General features: G+C 40.6%; 1 protein-coding gene across 1 annotated transcript; it reads left to right on the forward strand.

The window, feature by feature from the left end:
• Window positions 1–19216, forward strand: HPRT1 (hypoxanthine phosphoribosyltransferase 1). Its single transcript, XM_054039226.1, has 9 exons — window positions 1–97; window positions 2727–2833; window positions 4566–4749; window positions 7209–7274; window positions 8640–8657; window positions 11853–11935; window positions 14830–14876; window positions 17624–17700; window positions 18323–19216. Exons 1-9 carry the CDS (start codon window positions 71–73, stop codon window positions 18368–18370), a joined length of 657 nt encoding a protein of 218 aa, XP_053895201.1. The 5' UTR covers window positions 1–70; the 3' UTR covers window positions 18371–19216.
• The last annotated feature ends 202 nt before the right edge of the window (window positions 19217–19418 follow it).

Below are 19418 nucleotides of genomic sequence, written 5' to 3' on the forward strand. Positions count from 1 at the left end.
GCTCCAGGGAGGGGCCCCGGCACCGCCCCCGCCCCCGGCCCCACGCAGCTGGCGCAGCGAGCCGAGCTCAATGGCGGCCTCCAGCCCCTACATCGTGGTGAGGGCGGCAGCTCCGCTGTGCTGGGCCGGGCCGGGCGCCTGGCCACAGCCGTGGGAGGGGCCCGGGAGCTGGGGCGGGAAAGGGGGCCCGGAGATTGGGGGGGGGCTCTGGGGCCGGTGCGGGGGAAGGGGTCCCGGAGATGGAGAGTGTCGGGGGGGGGGCCCGGAGATTGGGGGGGCTCTGGGGCTGGTGGGGGGAAAGGGACCCCGGAGATTGGGGGGGCTCTGGGGCCGGTGCGGGGGAAGGGGTCCCGGAGATGGAGAGTGTCGGGGGGGGGGCCCGGAGATTGGGGGGGCTCTGGGGCTGGTGGGGGGAAAGGGACCCCGGAGATTGGGGGGGCTCTGGGGCCGGTGGGGGGAAAGGGACCCGGAGATTGGGGGGGCTCTGGGGCCGGTGGGGGGGGGAAGGGACCCCGGAGATTGGGGGGGCTCTGGGGCCGGTGGGGGGGGGAAGGGACCCCGGAGATTGGGGGGGCTCTGGGGCTGGTGGGGGGAAAGGGACCCGGAGATTGGGGGGGCTCTGGGGCCGGTGGGGGGAAAGGGACCCCGGAGATTGGGGGGGCTCTGGGGCCGGTGGGGGGGGGAAGGGACCCGGAGATTGGGGGGGCTCTGGGGCCGGTGGGGGGAAAGGGACCCCGGAGATTGGGGGGGCTCTTGGGCCGGTGGGGGGGGGAAGGGACCCCGGAGATTGGGGGGGCTCTGGGGCCGGTGGGGGGGGAAGGGACCCCGGAGATTGGGGGGGCTCTGGGGCCGGTGGGGGGGGAAGGGACCCCGGAGATTGGGGGGGCTCTGGGGCCGGTGGGGGGAAAGGGACCCTAGAGATGGAGGTAACCTGCACTGACATGAGGACTGCCCTGTTTTCAATTACAGACAAGTGTTTTGCTAGAGAGCTTTAAAAAAAAAAAAAAAAACCCAGAGTCCTTTCCAAATTATACAATGAAATAATTTCGGGTGTCCGTCTTTGTTTGTAATATGGAAACTAACACATATTGGTATAATATGCTGGAGGGTGGTGTGCTACTTAAAATTATTAATTTCTAACTATATTATATAATTATATTTTGAAGGGGCTCTAGGAGTATCTTGTCCATTTGGAATGTATTTCTGCTCAGGATATTACAGATTCTTAAAAAAAGACAACCACTGGTGTCCATGGATGACTACAGTACTTCGCAGCTTGTATTTTGATCCATGCTTTAAAATTCTGCTTAACCGGAGGGGTGTGAACACCCCTCCCCCACAACTGTACATAATTTGCTATCTCAGTAAGAATCCATATGTTAAATTTGTAGGAATGACCCATTTTTTCTTTGAATACAAAAAAAAAAGGGGGTTGTCAAATAAGTTGTTAAATATAATTTAAGGGTTTAAACCTAGGAAAAGTCCGTAGCTTTTCAAAGAGAGCTATCTCACTATTTGACGGGCTCACTAATGTTTCCAGAGATCTGTAATCCAGTAACTAAATGTTGAGTCTGGTGTACAGGTTAGTCATACAAATTCTAGCCTTTTATAAGCTGTACTAATACAAATTCCTGTGTGAAATGTTAGCACAGCAAAAACTTGCAGCTTGATCTGGCATTGAAAAGATATTGGGTATTCCATAGGAATAACCGTAGTGAAGATCAACAGAGGGTCCTGTGGCACCTTTAAGACTAACAGAAGTATTGGGAGCATAAGCTTTGGTGGGTAAGAACCTCACTTCTTCAGATGCAAGTAATGGACCCTGCAAATGCATACACTGGTGAATTACCAGCAATAGGATTCAGTTTTCTCAGTAGGCTCCTACCTTTGCTTTACATATATTGGCGTTAAACTGTGAAAACAAAAATGAGGCGATAATAAACTACCTTATTAACGTCAAGATGCATTTGGGGTGAGACTCGTGAAAGCCCAGATCTTGATGCTGTCATAAGGACATATCCTGAATCTAAATGTAATGTCTGGTCTAACGATATACATATACTAATCCCAAATCCTAATCAATACCATACAACAGTTTGCCTGTGCAAAACAGTTTGTTAAATTGGGGCTTTTGGGTCTGATCCTGAGAGACGCTGAGCACCTGCAGAACCGTAGAAACTTGTCAAACTTTTTCTCTGTGTAAGCATAACTAATCATATTTGTAAAACTGTTTTGTGTATATTAGAAGTTGAGTCCTGGATTTGGTGTGACTGGGTAGTGTACGGATTTGGAAGCTGCCCATGTTATAAAGAGTACTTGATCTGTTGCTTATATAGTTGAAATACTGAACTTGTTAGAAATGAAGATTTTTTTTTCAAAAAGGTATGATTCTGGGTTTGCAGGGAATTGAGACCCAAATTGGGGTATAGTTTCATTTCCTGTTCTCTGATTCAGAGGAACTTTGCTAGAATTTTAAATAAATGTCTCCCCATGTTTGATGTTTTATTAAGTAATACTCATGCAATATTTGAGGAGACTCTTACGCACCATAGATGATAACTACTAACCTATACATTGCATTGTGTTCAATATAATTGATGTTTTTTTGGTGAGGGAAGGATAAAATGATCCAGATCAGTGTAGTGCCTGAATGATTCTAGATCATGTTTTTCTCTGCAAGGATTTATGCATTGTACCCAATATCATCTTCCATATTTCTTTTTTAGATTGGTGATGATGAAAAAGGTTATGACCTGGACTTGTTCTGCATACCTAAACATTATGTAGATGATTTGGAAAAAGTTTATATTCCTCACGGGCTTATTATGGACAGGTTAGTTTGACTTCAGATAATACACTACAGCAATTGGTTAAGTGAAAATCATAGTTCTTAAAATGTTTCTATTCGTAACAGTCATAATGTTGTTAAGAGAATTGTAGCTCTCTTGATTTCTGGTGGTGGAGATGGTGTAAGTGCAGGACCACATGTAAGACCTTTAATTGGGACCCACATGTTCCTTTCTAGAGAGACATGCAAACACTAAGAAATATTTAAATTACTTTCTTATGGCAGACCCTAGGAATTGGCACATTTGCTGTTGTCTGTTTCAGAACTACAGCATAGCTATCAAGAGATCCTATACAACATATAGTAGTACATGACCTCTTTCAGAATAGTTCTGGGGCCTTTTGCAGTCTAAAGAATTAAGTAAAAGGCACATTATGTTTATCACATTAATTTAGACTGAAAATTGGAAGTATTGTAGCCTCCTGAATTTCATCAGAAGATTAATCTAACGGCATGAACGTAAGTTATTGAAGACATTTGTTGTCTCAGATCTTTTTTCAAGTTAGTATTGTAGTCAAACTTAACATCCTCCATTCTCCTCCCTGCTGTGAAATGCAAAATACTAGTTCTTCATTTCTGTACTTCCTGAAATCCATGGTGAGCTCATGAAATTTGAATCTCGCATCCAATCAGAGAAGGGTGTAGTATAATCATGAAGCATTTTGTTTCAATGAGTACTGCATTGTTATCTATTTCCCTTTCCCATCTTTAAATAAGTAGTTTTGTAGTTCTGAAAAGATCTTTCTGATTTAAAAGATTTAAGTGAAGATAGTGATGCATCTATAGTATGCATTGTGGTTTTGAATTCTCAATGACTTGACTGGATTTTTTTTATATCTGTCCCCAGCATTAATATTAACTACTGATGGGCTTCCAATATGAAATAAAAGACGGATAAAATAAATGTTGTTTGAGTAATATTTTATTAAATGAAGTGCTGAATTTATAGTCTTTTCCTAAAAAGTGCAGGAGTACTTGTGGCACCTTAGAAGTGTGTTGCTGGATGGTGTACTGTAAATATACAGAGCACTGTCCAAAACAAATTAGAAGACAAATTAGGAATGAAGATTACATTACTTTTAGCAGTAATTTTTCAAAGAAGGTATCATTTGTGTGATCTGGTTTCTTTGTATTGTCCTTGCTTTTGGAGTTAATGTAAAGTCTTTCTCTCTAGTGTTTTAACCTGGCTATAAAGAACTAGTTTAAAATCTGCGTAATGTCTTGATCTTTCCTGATTTGTCTAGGACTTGCTGTATCTGCTAGGTGTATTAGGAAATAAGTTTATACTGCTCTGTGTCTGAGAAACCAAACCTATCTTACTTTAAAAAAAAAAAAAAACCCCAGTGTATGCTTCATATCTCTGGCAGCCATCCAGTAATTGATTAAGATTAGCTTTGGCTGTGGTAACCTATGAAATTGAGGAAGTTTGGCAGTGTTATTGTTACATTAACCTTGAAAAGTGAGAAAAGACTTGCTGACCAGTAAACAGGTAAATTGGCTGTGAAGCAGTATGCTAGTATTACGTTGAGCAAGGAAGATGTTTTCCATGAGGGCAAGGGACTGGACTTGATGACCTCTTGAGGTCCCTTCCAGTCCTAGAATCTATGAATTTGGTGTGTGTGTATTCCCCACGGTTGGCACCAATACCAAGTGCTGCTGCTGCTGTAGTTAAAAAACAAAACAGAGGAGTTAGTAAGTAATATTTTTCTTTTTACAGGACAGAAAGATTGGCACGAGACATTATGAAGAGCATGGGGGAACATCATATTGTAGCCCTCTGTGTACTGAAGGGTGGCTATAAGTTTTTTGCTGACTTACTGGATTATATCAAAGCACTGAATAGAAACAGTGACAAATCTATCCCTATGACTGTGGACTTCATCAGGTTGAAGAGCTATTGTGTAAGTATATCTGCTGACACAACATGACTTAGTATAAAATTGATTAACTTGAAGTTATTAAATGAAGGTGGTTTTAAATCTATTATAATTATTATTATTATTGCCTAAATGTGCTAGGTATTGTGTGTGTGTGTATGTGTGTGTATGTGTGTGTTTAAAGCTACGGATTCAGTCTCTTTAAGCATATTGCAACATGATGACAATGGGGAAATAGGAAGGAAGGTGAAGGAGAGTTAAAAAATAAGGTCATGTGGCTACTTGTTCACACATCTTGCTACAAAATATGTTCCATTATGTACAACCCCCTTGTCTCCAACACGCCAGCTCATGAAAATCTCCTTCCAGAGCTAAGTGACTCCTTATGTAACTCCCAGCAATCCAACTTCCTTCCCCCCCACCCCACTGCTATCCAAAATCCAGAGCCGTGGTTATAACATAATCTTCCCTCAAGTTATGGCATCGTTTACGGAAAGTTTTATATGGCTAGGACCCTGCTGACTGGATAGGGAACCTTAGAAAACTACAAAAATATTTACATCTGATATCCATTGATTTGCACTGAATATACTGAGAGCCACAACATTACCTGCCCATCTTTTATTTACCCGAATCAACCAATAGGACTAAACCTAGTAGCATTTTTAGCTTTGGAAAAACATTAGGCTTATAAGGCTTAATACACTGAAACAGTCAATGAGACATATAAGAAAGTTATCTCAGAATTCCAGAACAGTTATAGAAGGTTCAGCTGTCTCGCCTAGCTAATCATGGCATTTCTGATTCCTTTTTTCCAGATTGTAAAAATCTGGATAATGAGGAAGGCTGTGTGATCTAATAATTGTATCCAAGGCCTCGGGGGGGGGGGGGGGGGCAGCATTTTGGGGCGGGACCTTCCGCTGCCTAGGGTGGCGGAAAAGCTGGCAGCACTCCTGCCGCCCTCCCTTTTCTAAAGTGACAAATTTTCATCTTTCTTTTTGGAAGGAGTATAAAATCCTTAGTATAGGAATAGATGAAAAGATAATTATAATATAAGATGAACAATTATAAGTATAAAAGATACTAAAAATGTGTCAAAGAAAACTTGACAAGAAGAAGCTAACGTAGGGTGAACACAGGAAATGCACCTCAGCGTTTTGAATATAGAAGTCTTTCAAGTGCTCTCACAAACTTAAACATGTTTTTGTGGTTTAATTTATCCACTTTCTCAAACATTCAGATACTAAGCTGAATATCCTCTGTCTTAAGCCACATCAGCTTGGGCATCCTTTTTGGACTGTTTCAATAAAATGGCTGTTCTCGTTGGGCAACTCTGTCTCTAGTCAGTTATGGAGTTTCTGAGACAGTGACTGGTATTTCTAAATTTCTTATTCAGTAAATATGTAGCTTTTCAAAATGGCATAACTACTGTTTTTACTTAAAAGATATGAAGTAATGCTAAGAAAATATTTGAAAAGTGAGACTATTTCTGTTCTTTCTTGGCTTGAGGCTGAATCCTAAAAATTAGAGATGGATGATTCTATTAGATCATCCAGTCACATTTTACATATCCCCAGCTATTGAACTTTCAACATTTCTTTGTGGAGAATATTCCAGAGCCTAATAGATCTTAGTGTCAGAAAGTTTTTCAAATAATCTTCATTCTTAACTTCATCCCAATACTTCTAGTTATATAACCCATTGTGCATTCCCTAAATAATTACTTTCCCTCCTTTGGGTTTACACCTTTCAAATACTCTTTTGATGGATGAATTGTAAGTAAGAACTCTTTAGGCTATTGAAAAACTAAAGTAAAAAGAGAAGTCCATGTTTACTATTACAGTTCCCTTATCCATCCTCTCCCTCCAATGATGGGTTGTAGTCTGCACGGTAATGGGAATAACACATACTTAATGTTGGCTGCTGGAAAACTGAAGGTGATCAAAGTCAGTTGGATGCCCAAAATGAAATTCAAAGTTCATTCTTTAGCACCTGCCAGTTTTCATGTTGAGTTGTATTTGCCACTCACATCATTCTCCTAGTACAACCCCCCAAGACACAAACTAATACAACCACCATACATGGTAACCCCAAACACACACGGCTTGTCACCATAGCACACACCTTTCATTCACCATCCACACAACTCTCCTAGCACAACACACACATTCACCCACCCTCACTTATACTTACCATAAAGCCATAACCTTTAGTGGCAAAGCCGTGGGTCCATTGCTATTACTTTATATATTCTAAAACACTGTTTGATCAGAAACATTAATTTAAATGTCAAAGTGATTTGTAATTCTCTAGTTAGTGGAGAGATGCTCATAGATGCTCTCTCTGAAAGTGCTATAGTTCTGTGTGATAATATTCACTGGATAATACCATCTCTTGCAACTTTGGATAGTTGATTAGATGTTTAGCTATTTTAATTACTTCTAATCACACTAATACTTTGGTTTTTTCCCCTTTTTAATTAGAACGACGAGTCAACTGGAGAGATAAAAGTAATTGGTGGGGATGACCTCTCAACCTTGACTGGAAAGGTATGTCTTTTAGTGTGAAACAAAAGAAGTAAATAACACATATTTAAGCTGCTCTGCATCATTTTTCTAACTACATTTTGCAAGATAGCTTTATTAAGACTTATCTATGTTCATATAGTACTATTCTAATGGTCTAACTTAAGGTAATGGCATTCCAAAGGCTACCATGGCATAATGGCTTTGTATTATGTCTTGTTGCAAGGGCAGTTAGTTCTGTGTTTTCTGGCTTTGACAGAGATTATTGCCTAGCAGCTTTCCAGGTTTGAGCATTGGCCTGCTAAACCCAGGCTTGTGAGTTCAATCCATTTAGGGATCTGGGACAAAATCTGTCAGGGAGGGTACTTAGTCCTGCTGTGAAGGCAGGGGACTGGACTCGATGACCTTTCAAGGTCCCTTCCAGTTCTGTGAGATAGGTATATCTCCATATTAATTAAATAATTAATTTAATTAATTAATTTTACATCAACACAGACTCCATCTGATTCTGTAGCTGGATTAAAACTAGTACCCTCTTCATGGTATACTCCATAGCAGGATACTGTGCATTACCTGTTGTGAAGCTGTTACCATGACAATATGCAATATCTAGTTGTGAAATCATGAGATATTAGCATTATTGTTGTCACAACAGTTCCATAACTTTGCATTTATAAAGCAGTGATTCCATGTTTGCAATAGCAGTCTTTTAAAGTGTTTTTTTGATACCCAAAAGGTGTATGGATTAATCATCTACAAAATTTCATATTTAAAAATGAACTGGAACATTAGCGGAATGCCAATAAGGTTAAAATATTCTGAGTGTCCAAACACGTGTTTTCCCCTACAACTAGACATATAACCAAATCAGTCGTCAAGGCATGTGTGTGTTTTAAATGAAAATGAATGCAAAGTTTCAAAATAGAGGAGATATTAATGCCAGAATCATAAACCCTTGAAAAGTGTGATGCCATTTTAATTATGAATATTTCATTAAAAGCGCGCAAAAATGTGTAGGCTCTTGTATTTTGATCTAACTTTGCATACTTATAATGTTGTTTTTCAAAGTCTTAAGAATTCTACAGACCAGTTAGTATTCTGCATGTGCCAATAGACAGTTATCAATGAGAATCTTCTTGCCAGCACTTCAGAAATGTTAACTAAATAGAATTTGCAGTGTTGCATAATATTTTTGAATTGGGTGTAATAATATTGCAGATTTTTTTTCTACAGTTTTCAGCTATTGAGAATGTGAAATTCTGTAAATGGTGACATAAGCATATTTCACTGCATTGATAATATAAGTAATTTAACAGAAAACTACTAATGGAATCAACATAATCGCCAACTAAATATTCATGGATTTTTTTTATTTTTCCCCCCCACTAGAACGTCTTGATTGTAGAAGTAAGTATTATGTTTCACTTTGGTTTCTGTAATGTGTGATTTGTAATAACATTTTAACAGGAGATGGTCCTGAATCTGAACACCTCTATATTTCAGCGACCTGTGAAACCTGAATCTAGGCCTGAATTTTGCAATGGCCCCTAATTTTCATAATGAGCTGACCCACATACCCTCAAAGTTAGGAGTATGTGAAGTCCAGATCTGAATTCCCAGGTTGGCCCCATCTCATCTCACTTAGCTGCAGGGAGAGAATGTCCATGTCAAAGTTTTGCAATTGTTACCTTCAATTTGCTGGGATCCTATTTAATCATACTGGTTTATATAGTAAAGGAACTTGAACAAAGTGAAATTAAGGATCTCTGTCACTTTGTTAATGCACAGACAAGAATTTAAACTGCAGTAGTTATAGAAAAAAGATTCTTATTAGGAATATCTGAAAATATATAAAACACTCAACAGTGCCTGATGTTTCCACACATCATTTGTATACTAAAAATAAATACATTTTTGTTGCATAAAGAGTCTCACCTACAACTGTGGCTCATCATGCATCACTGGACATTAATGTGCAGAATATAATTTAATCTGACTTCCTAGCTGTTAAGATAAATCAGTTCTTATATTGATACCTCCTTTCATTGATGGACAGAGGCTTGTTCTATCCAGTCAATATTTACTCCTGGGGAAATTCTGTGCCACTGCGCAATGCAGAATTTTGCAGAAATGAATGTTGTGCTTGCAGAATTTCCTTTCCCCCGCAGAAATGGGTTGCAGTGCTGCTGGCCGTCTCTAGGTGCTGCTGGACCCAACAGAGCCCAGCTCGCACATAGAAGATACTGCCAGGGGGAGGGGCAGGGAGCTAAAGGGTTCCTGACACCGCTGCAGTTCCCAGCATACCCTGAGGGAAGGACAGGGCGGCGCACAGGAAACTCCATGCAAACCTGGGATTGAATATCAGGCTGTTTCTCCCTCTGGATCCCTGGGCTGGGGGGGGGGGGGGGCGGATGTCTCAGCTGGGCTGGAATGGAAGGGGGTGTGGGTATCTGGGCTAGGGGGAACCCGTGGTTGGGCTCTGGGGAGGAGGGGTCTTGGGTGTCTGGCCCCCCAGCTGGGCTCGGGGGAGAAGGGGGCAGAGAAACAGGTTATTGTAAGAGTTTTTTTTAACACTCTCCTCCTGGGGGAATTTTTGTATGTTTCTGTATTGTTACAGACATACTTGCTGACAGGTATTTTGAAATAAATTACCAAAATAATTGAAACTGGTGTGACTATGTAGTGTTGTTTTGACAAATAACATTTGCAGAATTTTAAAATATTGTGCGCAGAATTTTTAATTTTTTGGTGCAGAATGCCTCCAGGAACAAATATTGATTTATTTGCAAATAATGTTCTTGAACAAGGTTTATAACTAAGGCCCTACTTGCACTGTGGGATGATTGTCAAATAATTGCAGCTGAGTTGCGGACAAGACATGGAAAATCGCAGAAAAGTAATCAAGGACCTTTTATTAATTGCAGGAATTTGGAAAAGCCAAAGAAGACCTATTTGTTTAAGAAAAATTTGCTGGAACAATATACACATTCAAGTATTATATTATGCCTGCTAATTTTTTTGATAACCAGATTTTTTGCTGCAACTATATTACAGTCATTAATGCATAAGGCTCACAGCTGGACTGTCAGCCGCCCAGAGGTGACAGCCAGGGCTCCCACTGTCAGCCCCAGCCATCTGGTAAAATTGCGGTGGAAGCTTAATATTATGGGATCCGCAATTTCCGCAGTATCGCAAATTAAGTAGGGCCTTTTCTTTTAACCTTAGGATAGAGAAGCAGTGGCAATAAACAAGTAAACAACTTCCTATGTAGTTGTTTTGAGACCTAAAATCTTGTGAGACCTAAAATCATATTAACTGCTTTTCACTTAAATAAACGATGATTATGTCATTTAAGAGCCATTTCCTGAAACTGATCCTTTTATGGCACAAGGGAGTGACAACTTCCTTTTGTCATACCAAAGTTCCTGCTTTGGAAGTCCTGGGTTTTTACACAGGATCCTGCTTTGATCCAAGAAGGCTAGTCTAGTCTGTCATTTATATACTCTGTTTTAGTGCACCCATTGCCAAAGTATGGGTGCATCAATTTTTACTTCCCTACTTTTTTTTCCACACAAACATTTTAGTCACATATGTGATCATTGTCTCTTTTGAAGTGGATTTTACTTCTGAAGGGCAAGTATATTGAATTTTATATGGGTCCCATTTCAAATTAATTAATTAATGTCTTTTGAGTACCAGGCAGTTAAATAAATTAGTTTCTCATCTGTTCAGTGACATATATCTTCTACATGGCAGGTTCTTGTAAAATACGAGCCCCGTTACAAATCACCATTCTGCTTGTCAATCAATCAAACAATAAAAATAACTTTACTATAACTTATCTCCTTATGTATGATAGTACCATGATTTTTCATATGGTGCCTCCTGTGACTGGCAAAAAAGACTCTAGAAAACAGAGATCTGCCACATGTAACCACAGGGTCAAACACTGACAGGTCAGTGATGTAGCTGATTTCTCTCTCGACTTTAAAAGCTACTGACATGGCAGTTAGGCCTGATTGCCTTTGTCCATGCATTGATCTGTTTAGTGTGCACACCCACAGCCCTTGTTCAGACTTGTGTTAATATCCATGATTTGAAGCGCTGAACAGTTAAATATAACCTGGCATAATCCGAAGGTGGGTTGGGGTGTTTTAGGGGGGCTATATAAAGATAAGATGTAGCAATCAATTTTGACTTTCAGTGCCACCTACTTCTTTATGTACACCAGACTGCAGACCAGATAGAAGAATGTTCCTCTAGGGGGAACTTTGTAGCTTTGTGTTAATCCAACCCAAATTCGGAAATGAAGAGTGATTCCGATGCTTCAGTGGTAACACTTTCATTGCAAGGTTATTAATATGATAGAAATAGATGGTTATTGCTCAGAGAAATTAACTATTACACACAAAGGATGGCCACAACAGTGCAGTAGGGAATAACACCTATATTTGTTTATGTGCAGGAAAAGCCTGATTTCCACTTCACAAGTTATTTTCATGTCATCGCAACTCAGTATGACATGGGCTGTTTGATTAGAATCTGGAAGTGCTACTTTAACAGCTTTTATATAGTTTTCTGACGTGGCTTTTTTATCATCAGGATATAATTGACACTGGTAAAACAATGAAAACATTGCTGTCTCTGCTGAAGCAGTACAATCCAAAGATGGTGAAAGTAGTCAGGTGAGTTGTGATTATAGCTGCTTACGTTGTATATTACTTTTTTAAGAACTATAAAAATAGTGAAATAGGATTATAGAATGCTTTTATATTTGAAGGGAATTTTTTTCCCCCATGACACAAAGGTGAAAACACCTTTCATGGTATTGTACATGGTCTCACTTTCTCTAGTATAGGGTCTGTTCATTGTGAAAAGGTGCATTTATTTAGACTGACAGGAGCACTTTTCTATCATTTGTGTTCTACTGCTTAAGAGATTTAGTAGTGAAGAAGGATGTAAGGACTGGGTCTGTGTGTGAGTGTGTTGGGCATGCATTTTATCTTGATTACCCTAGGATTTTTTTTAAAAGCCTCCTAATGTTTCTGCTCTGAGCTTTCTCATTAATCTTAAGGGTTTTTTTTTTTTTTTAATATTATTGGATGCAAACCTGTGAACATGGATCTGATTGCAAAATTGGAACCCTGGTTAGCAATTTTTAAAATGGCCATTAGCCTGCAGTAACTGTGTGTAACTTGGCTATAAAAATCAAATGGCCGAGAATAATCTGGCCATATCATCTGCTGGGTTTTACTTTTTAGGATTTTTAAATTTTTAGTCAACATATTTTTGAGACTTATTTTGTTTAAAAAAACTTATGACTAAACAACTAAAACTGATGATAATTGAATGTTACTAACAAAGTAGGTGTCAAGCCTGATGGTTTTTACATTTTAGATCGCTTGTTCTCTTTCACTGTCAAACTGAATCTTATATGCATTTCACAATAAAGGTATATTGGCTGATAGGAATTATAGATGAATAGGAGGCGGAGGTGGCATCTAGTCAGGCAGTGTTGCTATACCAATACCAAAACGGTTGTTAGACGTGTCTCAGGTAGCCCCTTTTGCTGATAATGTTGGAGTGACATAGAATATCAAGGTTGGAAGGGACCTCAGAAGGTCATCTAGTCCAACCCCCTGCTCAAAGCAGGACCAATCCCAAGACAGATTTTTGCCCCAGATCCCTAAGTGGCCCTCTCAAGGATTGAACTCTCAACCCTGGGTTCAGCAGGCCAATGCTCAAACCACTGAGCTATCCCTCCCCACCCATGTGGCGGGTGAGATGATTACAGACTTCTTATTGGTTTGTTATCTCCAAGGTCATGACAACACATTGAGGAGTTTGAAGTGTGTGCCTGATAAGCCCTTTTAAAAAGGCCCCTGTGGGCCCTGCCATTACATTTAACATCATATACATATAGTGTAATAGTAAACTACATTCTGGTCACATTATGTAACTTTGAAAAAAGAAACAAAAGCTTTTTTTAATACTGAAAATTTGTCAAAAGATCTAAGCCATAAATATGCAAATACCAGAGATGGCATAAAGGTGAAGATGTTTTACATTTTATACCTGTAAACACTTGCCTGTTTGTGTGTTTTCCATTGCTGTGTGATGCAGATGTTGTGCAGAGATTCCAACACAGCTCAAGTTGGATTTGAGATTCCTCGGTCAAATCCCAAACTGGTAACAGCCCCCCCAAAATAAGTCATCCAGCCAAAACTTCCATAAACCTCAAATGTCAACAAAGTCTGAAAGCTGCCAGGTTTTCAGAAACCCAGCTGCATGCTGGGTTCAGAGCTACAAAGGGATTGAGTGTTGTGTTGACAGGCAATGGCAGATCCTCTTCCACCCTTAAGGGATGTGGCTGTCTTGCAGGGAGGAAAAGGCGGATGGGGGAATACAGAGAGGCTTGTGAAAAGTTAGCCAGAGGGCAAGTACCCCTGAGCGAAAGGACAAAAGGCAGCATGATACCAGGCAGTGGGGCTTAGCAGGGCCTCTTCTTCCAGCTTCTTCTCAGAGAGCCTCTTCCCTTAAGTAGGTGACGCTTTTGAGTACGTAATCAGCTTGAGCTGTCTCCAGTGTTCATCCATCAGACTTTCTCTCTTCTTTTCTCCTCACAAGCCTTCCCCAAACAATCGCAGCCAGACACCACAATGGCCCTTTATGTGGGTGTAGGAGCGTCCATGGACTACCTTGAGTCATTGAAATAGTACCGCAATATATGGTGATGGGCAAAAAGTATGAGAACACTCACTCTGTTCTCCTTTCTCTCTGCTTCCTGGAAAGTGTAGTTTTGTTCTGAAAAGTGACAGTAAAAATGGCACTGTCTTGTTTTGGCAAATCTGCTCCGTGTTTGTATTCGGTTACAGCTGCTGACTTTAGTGACAATACTGTTAGCTCTGCAGAGTCACCGCAGCTGAGAAAAGGGGAGCTGGATTCCATGCCTCGGTGTGCCTCATCAACAGGAATGTTTATTAAATTCCACTTACAGGGATAATCAGGAGCACCTGTGCAAGCCTGTTGAAGACATACTGTTGCAAAGGTGGACACAATTTGGCCTGCAGAACTTCTATTTACTGGTGATGGTGCATAAGAAGGAAGGAACCTAGTTTGGCTCTCAGCTCACAGGCTGAATTTGCAGGTGTGATAACTAGAAAAGCTGTCTCTTTTCTTGTGAACAGAGCACTGTACCTGAGGTTTCTTAGACAAAATGAACATGGAGCCTCATTATGCCAGTTTACAGAATCACTTTTCAGAACTAAATTTTACCATAACTCCTGGCTGACTTTTCTACTCTGTGCCTCAGGCACATGTTTGACTCTTGTCTTTTTAGCTAAACTGTCAACTGTTTGTGATTCAACCAGAAGTCTTGATCCGATCAATGTGATTGATTGCTAGGAGAAACAAATACAGGATATATTTAATAGCTGAAATTCTGCCTTCAGTTACACCCATTCAATGTCAGTGAAGTCCAAGACTGGCTTGGTTTTTAATTAATTCTCTATCTAGCTTTTTGAACACCTTGTAGCTGCTGATTTCCATATTTCAATTTTCTACTGGTTTTAATTGACAGCTTGTTGGTAAAAAGAACTTCTCGAAGTGTGGGATATCGGCCTGACTGTAAGTGACCCCTTTTTGCCAATCATCAATAAATATTTTAAAATTAACTAAGAAACACATTATCAAAGTATATAGAAATTTTATAGTCAAACTATAAGAAGATTTGGAATGTTTGTCTCCAGTTCACTTTTTTCTGATGATTCTTGGGCAATGTACTCTGATTTATTTAGTGCATTACACTACAGGTTGGCAGAATGTACCTTATTTTGACACCCTTTTTATGTTAAAGGGACATTGTCTAGTAGGTATGTCCAAAATACAGGTGGTTCTTCCAGTGATTGTCCATATAGATTCTACTTCTGATGCACACGTGCCCAATACACATGAGATTGGATTCTTTTGGCCAGCAGTGTCTGCTGGGATTACGCCTGTGCCCAAGGGCATAAAGGGCAGAGTAGGTCCAACCATCCCTCAATTCTTGCCTGGTGCCTGTAGCCACAAGCCAGACCCCTAGATAGGGTCTGCTTCTCTTGCATACTGTGCAACCTAAAACCTGATTTATTTTATAAATAATGAGTATATTAGTGGAGTTAGTACTAGTATTTGATACCTGTGGACTATAAGACAAACAAAGCAACAAAAAAATCTTCTTCGAGTTAGGGATTTACCAAGTACAGGGATCTAGCACAGCTTCAAAACTTGCCCCTTTTGCGATGCAGCTATTCTGCTGAAGGATGGACACCTGAGGTGGCTTTGTGCCTCAGGGAGGGGTATATCTGATGTATTGTGTATTATCTGCCATTTTCCCCTAAAAGAACACAAGAGACTTGCCTTGGGTTAGAACAATCTGGAGAAAAAAGGCCCTGATGGGTCTGAACAGCCTTCATCTTGCAGATCTTAGATTTCACTGATCTAAGAAAGCATCAGCTAAGACCAGCAAAGTAGCTAAGTCATCTGAGAGGGGTAGGGAAGAGCATGGTTCCTCTAGAGAGCACAGATCTAGGTCCCCTTCAGAGGGACCTAGTAGAAAGAGGCAGAGATCACCTCAGTCTGCTTCCTCAAAGGGTAGGTTATGGCCCAGAAGGGATTCCTCTGACATCCATCACAGAGACCAGTCACCAAGCAAGAGTACCATCTCAAGCAGAGCTCTGTGCTTTGCCCAGCACTGATCTCAGTGCACCTGGTGCTGACAGCCTCAGCACCTACGACTCCCGTGCTGATGACCGCGGTACAGCTCTTCTCGGTACTGACCTGAGCACTGAAGCCAGTTTTGGTAGCAAGTGATCTAACTGACTGCTCAGCCTGAATCACCACTACTGTCTTCAGTGGTGCGAGTGCCTTCTGCAGCGCTGACTGCTAGTGCCATTACAGTACCGAGCACTTTCTCGATCCTGGCAAGAGTGGCGCCCATAGCTCACCCTGGGAACCTTGTTAAAGCAGCCCCACATCTAGAAGAGGAGTACTCGCTTCCTCAGCTTCTGAGCACAGCCGGGAGGCGTCCTCTGCCCTCCTACCATGGTCCTGTTTGTATGACCCCTATTTGTCAGACAGGGCATCTAGGACCTATTATTACACACTCAGACCTAGGGGATCTAGGGAAGAGCATTCTCCATGGTGCCCGCCCCGTAGCCCCTTGCCCTTCACTCTTACCAGGGTCATTTCAGGCTCTGTGTGGGCCCCGTGGGGCACAGGCAACAAGAAAGCCAACTTCTACTGCTCCCTCTATGGCTAGGTCTCCCTCCGCTACAAGCTCCCCTAGGGCTGAGCAAAGGCACAGGTGGCTCACACTGTCAGCAGCAGGAACATGAAAATGAAGAACCGCAGCTATCTCCTTGTCCTTACCAGACAAGGCAGTAGTGCCCATTACTTCTTCACAGCCTGACAACCATCAGATGTTCCAGGAATTTCTGCGCTGGATGGCAGACACTCTTCAGATCCTTGTAGAAGTAGTGCAGGAAAAGTCCATGGTTTTACAAAGTGGAGGCATCAAGAGCCGATGCCCACTTTGGCAGCATTGCCCAGTAGTCTGAATTCAGATGCAATTCAAGCACCCATTTCCTGTCTACCATGGCACCGCTTGAGAGTCACAAGAAGTGGACTGCACATGGACTGTTGCCTGGAGGAGGAAAAAACGGTAACTTAACGTACAGTAACTGGTTTTTTGAGATGTGTTGACCTCATGTATTCCATGACCCACCCTTCTTCCCCACTACAACGGAATCCTGTAATTACCTGCATTCTGTCCTGGCGGACGGTTTGACCCACTCTGCCTTTTATGCCCTTGGGTGCGGAGGTACAGCCTGGCCTCAGCAGACTCTGCTATTCAAAAAAATCTGATCTTGTCTGCACAGGGTGCATTTGCACCAGAAGTAGAATCCATGTGGCCAACACATCTTGAAGAACCATGGTTACTAGTATAGAGTAAGTAACTTTTGTGTATCAAACTTTTAAAATAAAACCTAAATTAGTAGCAATGCATTCATGGATTTCAATACAAATAGATTTGGATTTGGAGCAAACGTTTGTAAGCTATACATTGCAGCATTGTGCTACTGCATGAAAACCAGAAAATGAAATTAACTAGTCTGTTTTCATTTATAAGATGAGTGAAATGAATTAAGCTAATGGACTAGATAGTGAAAAGTAAATTAGATTTGTAAAATAGTTTAGAAACTGAGGATGCTTGAGGAGAACAAATAAGGACACTTGGGTTTTAAAAAATAAATATGCTAATATGACAGTGCCTTTTTTTAAATAAACACTGGTGCATGAAGTCTAACAAAATGATGAATTATGGTCCTTTTCAGTTGTTGGATTTGAAGTGCCGGACAAGTTTGTTGTGGGTTATGCCCTTGATTATAATGAATACTTCCGAGATTTGAATGTAAGTAATGTTTTTCTTAGTTCTTTTTACTCTTTCAAAACTAGGGAGGAGGAAATAGGATAATTCGTTTTTTTCCTGCTTAAGCTGTACTTCCACGTACAAGCTGATCACTGTGTTAGTGATATAGTGACCGGGGGAAATGTTGGCAGCAGAGCAGTCTTTCAACTCTTGTGAGTCAGGCCAGCATGGATCTTCCGCTTAGCTCTGAAGAAAGGAGCCTTACATGCTCCTCATTGACTAGATGGGAAAGAAGGGAACAGCTGTAGTGGAGGGTTTCTTGTCTTACGAGTTTTTTTCACAATTAACAACAGAAGGACAATTCGGAATAAAGAAGGAACTGCCCTTGAGTTCCCGCCCATTCCTGAGACTTGTTCTCTGGGTGGCACAAGTCTGTTGGCAGGGATCAGGTGGAATATGGGGGAATTAACATTTTGATACAGAAAACAGACTTTAAAATTCTTCTGTATAAATCAACTCATGAAATCAGTGATTAATAACATGGAAATGTGTGATACACTTTTTTTTTCCTCAGTAGAATTGCATTATTGAATAAATGTCTAAAACTTCAGTCTTTTACTCCTAGATGTTAGTTTTCTAACATGAGCTTTCTGTTTTGTTTCAGCATATTTGTGTGATTAGTGAGACTGGGAAACAGAAATACAAAGCGTGAGAGCATAGTTCAAGCGCTATAACAACAGAGCTTTGCAACAGTTTCTTTACTGAGTCCTATCTTTGAACAGATTCAAGTCGAACACCAGCTAACTGTGTAGAATGTCCCAGCCGCATTTTCATATGCTCACTATAGCTTATTGCATGTACAGTATCAGAAACTTTGTCTTGGTCATTTATATTTTTGAAATGTCAAATAATTAGTGCAATTCTGATTTTCATTTGCACTATGAATCTATCGACTATCGCTGCCCCTTGATGGGTTGTGGTGTTTGTGAGCTGCACTCTTGAAGTGGTGAATTGTTTAAACCTAATCAACCCATAGCTGAAATAATTCAGAGTACTGTTAATGGAAGCCATTTTAAGATAGGGAAGTCTAGTAACAATTTTTTGAAATGTGTAAATTTTATTTTAATGCACAATTGTGATTATTGAGAACTGCACTCTTGGGGTGTTAGAAAGCATGAGGAGCAACCGGTTACAGTATATGTAATCGCCAAGGTGTTAACCACGGCTTGTGGAGTAGCCTTACTGCCATTAAAGGAAGGCTGAGTGAAAAATGTCAGCTTGGGCCGAAAGGAGATAGACTGACAACTGAATGTTTAAAAACTAGTTCTCACGGAGCTGCCCCTTTCTTGTAGGTTAATATTTTCTTTAAAATATTTATCACCCAGTGGGAATTGCCTTTTAAATCTAAACAGCTGTAATATATTTTACATTTGTGAAAAAATATGGTAATGTTTATAAGATCCACAAAGCAAAGTACTTTAAATAAAGACTGTTTCTTTAAAATAAAACCTATACACCTACACCCTCATAGTATACATTAAAATGCGCTTGAAATGTGCTTTTTTTGCTAATTATATTTGGTCCTAAGTCTTTCTAACAGTGAAGATAGACTCTCTGCCTTTGCTAGTTTCTCAAAGACTTCAGTTAATTCTAGTATACCATATATAGAAAAAATATAGCACTGGTGGGAAAAACATAGAAATGCTTCCATGTGCTACGCCAAACTAGATTCACAGAATATAGTGTTTAAACACTGTTGT

Source organism: Malaclemys terrapin, chromosome 9 (assembly GCF_027887155.1).
Source record: "Malaclemys terrapin pileata isolate rMalTer1 chromosome 9, rMalTer1.hap1, whole genome shotgun sequence".
NCBI lineage: Eukaryota > Metazoa > Chordata > Testudines > Emydidae > Malaclemys > Malaclemys terrapin.